We start from the raw sequence: 5,000 nt of genomic DNA, 5'->3' as shown, positions 1-5,000 counted from the left end.
TCCCTATCTCTGTAACCTCCTCCAGCCCCGACAACCCTCCCTATCTCTGTAACCTCCTCCAGCCCCGACAACCCTCCCTATCTCTGTAACCTCCTCCAGCCCCTACAACCCTCCCTATCTCTGTAACCTCCTCCAGCAGCTACAACCCTCCCTATCTCTGTAACCTCCTCCAGCCCCTACAACCCTCCCTATCTCTGTAACCTCCTCCAGCCCCTACAACCCTCCCTATCTCTGTAACCTCCTCCAGTCCCTACAACCCTCCCTATCTCTGTAACCTCCTCTGGCCCCTACACCCCTCCCTATCTCTGTAACCTCCTCCAGCCCCTACAACCCTCCCTATCTCTGTCACCTCCTCCAGCCCCTACACCCCTCCCTATCTCTGTAACCTCCTCCGGCCCCTACACCCCTCCCTATCTCTGTAACCTCCTCCGGCCCCTACAACCCTCCCTATCTCTGTAACCTCCTCCAGCCCCTACAACCCTCCCTATCTCTGTAACCTCCTCCAGCCCCCTGCAGCCCTCCCCCACGGCCAGGCAGGACTGATTCAAGAGGAACCCCGCGCGACCGGGAAAAATGAAACCGATGCCAAGATGGATGGGGGGTGGGGTGGGCGTTAGAGCCAGGGCGACACTTTGATTCCCAACACCCCCCACCGGTGAGAAGTGGGCTGTGCTCGGGCTCTGGCGACCCACCCCCCCCCATCCTGGGTTCAGGCTGCTCCCGTTATTTCAATGACGAGTGTGGAGTTGAGAGGGGGAGGGGGGATCATTTGTGGCTCGGGTTTGGGCTCTGGCACCACCCCCGGCTCAATCGCACATCCGAGGGTCGATACTCACAGCTCTCTGATCCAATGGACAGCATCAAAACTCGGCATTCTGTAATAAACCAGAGAGAGAGAGAGAGAGAGAGGGGGAGAGAGAGGGAGAAAGAGAGGGAGTAGGGGAGAAAGAGAGAGAGAGAGAGAGGGGGAGAGGGGGTGAGAGAGAGAGAGAGAGGGAGAAAGAGAGGGAGTGGGGGAGAAAGAGAGAGAGAGAGAGAGAGGTAGAGAGGGGGAGAAAGAGAGAGAGACAGGGGGAGAAGGAGAGAGAGAGAGAGAGAGAGAGAGGGGGAGAAAGAGAGAGAGAGGGGGAGAAAGAGAGAGAGAGGGGGAGAAAGAGAGAGAGAGGGGGAGAAAGAGAGAGAGAGGGGGAGAAAGAGAGAGAGAGAGGCAGAGAGAGAAAGGGGGAGAAAGAGAGAGAGATGGGGAGAAAGAGAGAGACAGAGGGGAAAGAGAGAGAGAGGGGGAGAAAAAGAGAGAATATATCAATGGAGCAGAAAAAACAATAATCATGGTTCTGCCGCCATTTTATCAATCTCATTACAGGCTCACACCACCTCCACCCGCAACACCACCCCCACCCACAACCCCCACCCACAACACCACCCCCACCCACAACCCCACCCCACCCACAACACCACCCCCACCCACAACACCACCAGCACCCACAACACCACCAGCACCCACAACACCACCCACAACACCACCCCCACCCACAACCCTCACCCACAACCCTCACCCACAACCCTCACCCACAACCCCACCAGCACCCACAACACCACCCACAACACCACCCACAACACCACCCCCACCCACAACCCTCACCCACAACCCCACCAGCACCCACAACACCACCCACAACACCACCAGCACCCACAACCCTCACCCACAACCACACCCACAACACACTCCCACCCACAACACCACCCCCACCCACCACACCACCCACACCCACAACACCACCCACACCCACAACACCACCCACACCCACAACACCCACCCACACCCACAACACCCACCCACAACCCCACACCCACCCCTACCCCCACCCACACCAAACACCCTTCCGAGGACCGAGGATGAAGGGATTTGTCTTGCGAGGAAAGGTAGAGCAGGTTGGGTCTGTTCCCATTGGAGTTTAGAAGAACGAGAGGTGATCTTAATGAAACAGGTACAGCACGGGGTTAGATACAGAGTAAAGCTCCCTCTACACTGTCCCCATCAAACACTCGCAGGACAGGTACAGCACGGGGTTAGATACAGAGTAAAGCTCCCTCTACACCGTCCCCATCAAACACTCCCAGGACAGGTACAGCACGGGGTTAGATACAGAGTAAAGCTCCCTCTACACCGTCCCCATCAAACACTCCCAGGACAGGTACAGCACGGGGTTAGATACAGAGTAAAGCTCCCTCTACACCGTCCCCATCAAACACTCCCAGGACAGGTACAGCACGGGTTAGATACAGAGTAAAGCTCCCTCTACACTGTCCCCATCAAACACTCCCAGGACAGGTACAGCACGGGGTTAGATACAGAGTAAAGCTCCCTCTACACCGTCCCCATCAAACACTCCCAGGACAGGTTCAGCACGGGGTTAGATACAGAGTAAAGCTCCCTCTACACCGTCCCCATCAAACACTCCCAGGACAGGTACAGCACGGGGTTAGATACAGAGTAAAGCTCCCTCTACACTGTCCCCATCAAACACTCCCAGGACAGGTTCAGCACGGGGTTAGATACAGAGTAAAGCTCCCTCTACACCGTCCCCATCAAACACTCCCAGGACAGGTACAGCACGGGGTTAGATACAGAGTAAAGCTTCCTCTACACTGTACCCATCAAACACTCCCAGGACAGGTACAGCACGGGGTTAGATACAGAGTAAAGCTCCCTCTACACCGTCCCCATCAAACACTCCCAGGACAGGTACAGCACGGGGTTAGATACAGAGTAAAGCTCCCTCTACACCGTCCCCATCAAACACTCCCAGGACAGGTACAGCACAGGGATAGATACAGAGTAAAGCTCCCTCTACACCATCCGGCATCGAACGGTCCGTACCTCGTAGGGTCGGGTCTCGGAGCCTCTTTAACTTTCACCACGATAACCGATTCCGAGTCAGACCCTGTGCAGGGAACAAAAAACAGAGCTGGTGTGAACCCCTCGGGAACGCGCTGCGCTGTTAGAAGCGAATCCTCAATCCCGCTGATCCTCATCAGAGCCCATCGCCGGAAACACCAACCGGGGGGAGGGGCGAGCAGGAGGCCACTCGGCCCCTCGAGCCTGCTCCCTCCTACTCCTCAAGGCCGCAGCCCATCCTCTACCTCGACCCCACTGCCCCCCGCCCCGGCCCCCTTCGCTCCCGAAAATCTGTCTGCCTCACGGGCTCTGGATATACTCACCAACGGGGTGTCCACCGGGGTGGAGGATGCCAAAGATTCACCGGAGCTCCGAGTGAGGCGATCCCTCCCCCCTCCCAGTGCGAAACGGCCCGCCCCATGGCACTCTCGTGTGTCTTTGACCCGAGTCTTTCCCTGGCTGTGTCAACACTTGGAACGCCACTTATCCCCCCACCCCTGAATCTTCCCCGTCCTGATTTTAAAGTCTCCCCACTATGCCCCCCTCATTGTTAAAGCTCCACACCCCCCGCGGGCTCTCAGTCGAACCCGTCTCGCTGATTAATTTACGGGCTTGTGACTTGTTGGTCCCCTTAAGGAGGCGGCGGCCGTGAGTGGCTGCCTTGCTCGGGCCATTTCAGAGTGGGGGGGCATTGAGGGCCGACCACATCATTGGGTGTGTGTGTGGGTGGGTGTGTATGTTTGTGTGGATGTGTGTGTGTGTGTGTGTGGGGTGGGTGGGTGTGTGTGTGGGGTGGGTGGGTGTGTGTGTGTGTGTGGGGGGGGTGGGTGGGTGTGTGTGTGTGGGTGTGGTGGGTGTTGTGGATGGGTGTGTGGGTGTGTGTGTGGGGTGGGTGGGTGGGTGTGTGTGTGTGTGTGTGGGGTGGGTGGGTGTGTGTGTGTGTGGGTGTGGTGGGTGTTGTGGATGGGTGTGTGGGTGTGGGTGTTGTGGGTGGGTGGGTGTGTGTGGATGTGTGTGTGTGTGTCGGTGTGAGAGTATGTGGGTGTGTGTGTGGTGGGTGTTGTGGATGGGTGTGTGGGTGTGTGGGGTGTGTGTGGGTGTTGTGGATGTGTGTGTGTGGTGGGGGTTGTGGGTATGTGGGTGGGGGTTGTGGGTATGTGGGTGCGGGCGTGTGTGTGGTGGGGATTGTGTGTGGTGGGGATTGTGTGTGGGTGTGGTGGGGGTTGTGTGTGGGTGGGTGGGTGTGGCGGGGCTTGTGTGTGGGTGGGTGGGTGTGGTGGGTGTGTGTGTGTGGGTGGTGGGGGTTGTGAGCGTGGGTGTGTGTGTATATGTGGTGGGGATTGTGGGTGTGTGGTGGGGATTGTGGGTGTGTGGTGGGGGTTGTGGGTGTGTGGTGGGGGTTGTGGGTGTGTGGTGGGGGTTGTGGGTGTGTGGTGGGGGTTGTGGGTGTGTGGTGGGGGTTGTGGGTGTGTGGTGGGGGTTGTGGGTGTGTGGTGGGGGTTGTGGGTGTGTGGTGGGGGTTGTGGGTGTGGGTGGGTGGGTGGATGGCTGTGTGTGATGGGGGTGTGTGTGGGTGTGTGTGGTGGGGTTGTGTGTGTATGTGTGTGTGTGTGGGATGGGGGTTGTGTGTGTGTGTGTAGATGTGTGTGTGGATGTGGATGTGTGTGTGTGTGTGTGTGGGGTGGGTGGGTGTGTGTGTGTGTGGGGTGGGTGGGTGTGTGTGTGTGGGTGTGGTGGGTGTTGTGGATGGGTGTGTGGGTGTGTGTGTGTGGTGGGGGTTGTGTGTGTGTGTGTGTGGATGTGTGTGGGTGTGTGGGTGTGTGTGTGTGTGGTGGGGGTTGTGTGTGTGTGTGTGTGGATGTGTGTGTGTGTGTGTGTGGATGTGTGTGTGTGTGTGTGTGTGGATGTGTGTGTGTGTGTGTGGTGGGGGTTGTGTGTGTGTGTGGATGTGTGTGTGGGTGGATGTGTGTGTGTGTGTGGATGTGTGTGTGTGGATGTGTGTGTGTGTGGATGTGTGTGTGTGTGGATGTGTGTGTGTGGATGTGTGTGTGTGTGTGGATGTGTGTGTGGGTGGATGTGTGTGTGTGTGTGTGGATGTGTG

At 57.7% G+C, this 5,000-nt stretch overlaps 1 protein-coding gene across 1 annotated transcript in view; it reads right to left on the bottom strand.

The window, feature by feature from the left end:
* Positions 1-2,948, bottom strand: part of LOC144678215 (sentrin-specific protease 1-like) — a 19,191-nt gene extending 16,243 nt beyond the window's left edge. Inside the window, exons 1-2 of the mRNA XM_078538081.1 lie at positions 2,882-2,948; positions 837-875 (exon numbers count right to left, since the gene is read on the bottom strand). Of these exons, the coding sequence (XP_078394207.1) occupies positions 837-874 (38 nt within the window). The 5' untranslated portion in view covers position 875; positions 2,882-2,948. The remainder of the gene's footprint in view (positions 1-836; positions 876-2,881) is intronic.
* Positions 2,949-5,000: the final 2,052 nt, after the last annotated feature.

This window comes from Cetorhinus maximus, unplaced genomic scaffold, assembly GCF_964194155.1.
Source record: "Cetorhinus maximus unplaced genomic scaffold, sCetMax3.hap1.1 HAP1_SCAFFOLD_3817, whole genome shotgun sequence".
Classification (NCBI taxonomy): domain Eukaryota; kingdom Metazoa; phylum Chordata; class Chondrichthyes; order Lamniformes; family Cetorhinidae; genus Cetorhinus; species Cetorhinus maximus.
The sequence above is the reverse complement of the archived record's forward strand: the minus strand, read 5'-3'. Positions and strand labels throughout refer to the sequence as shown.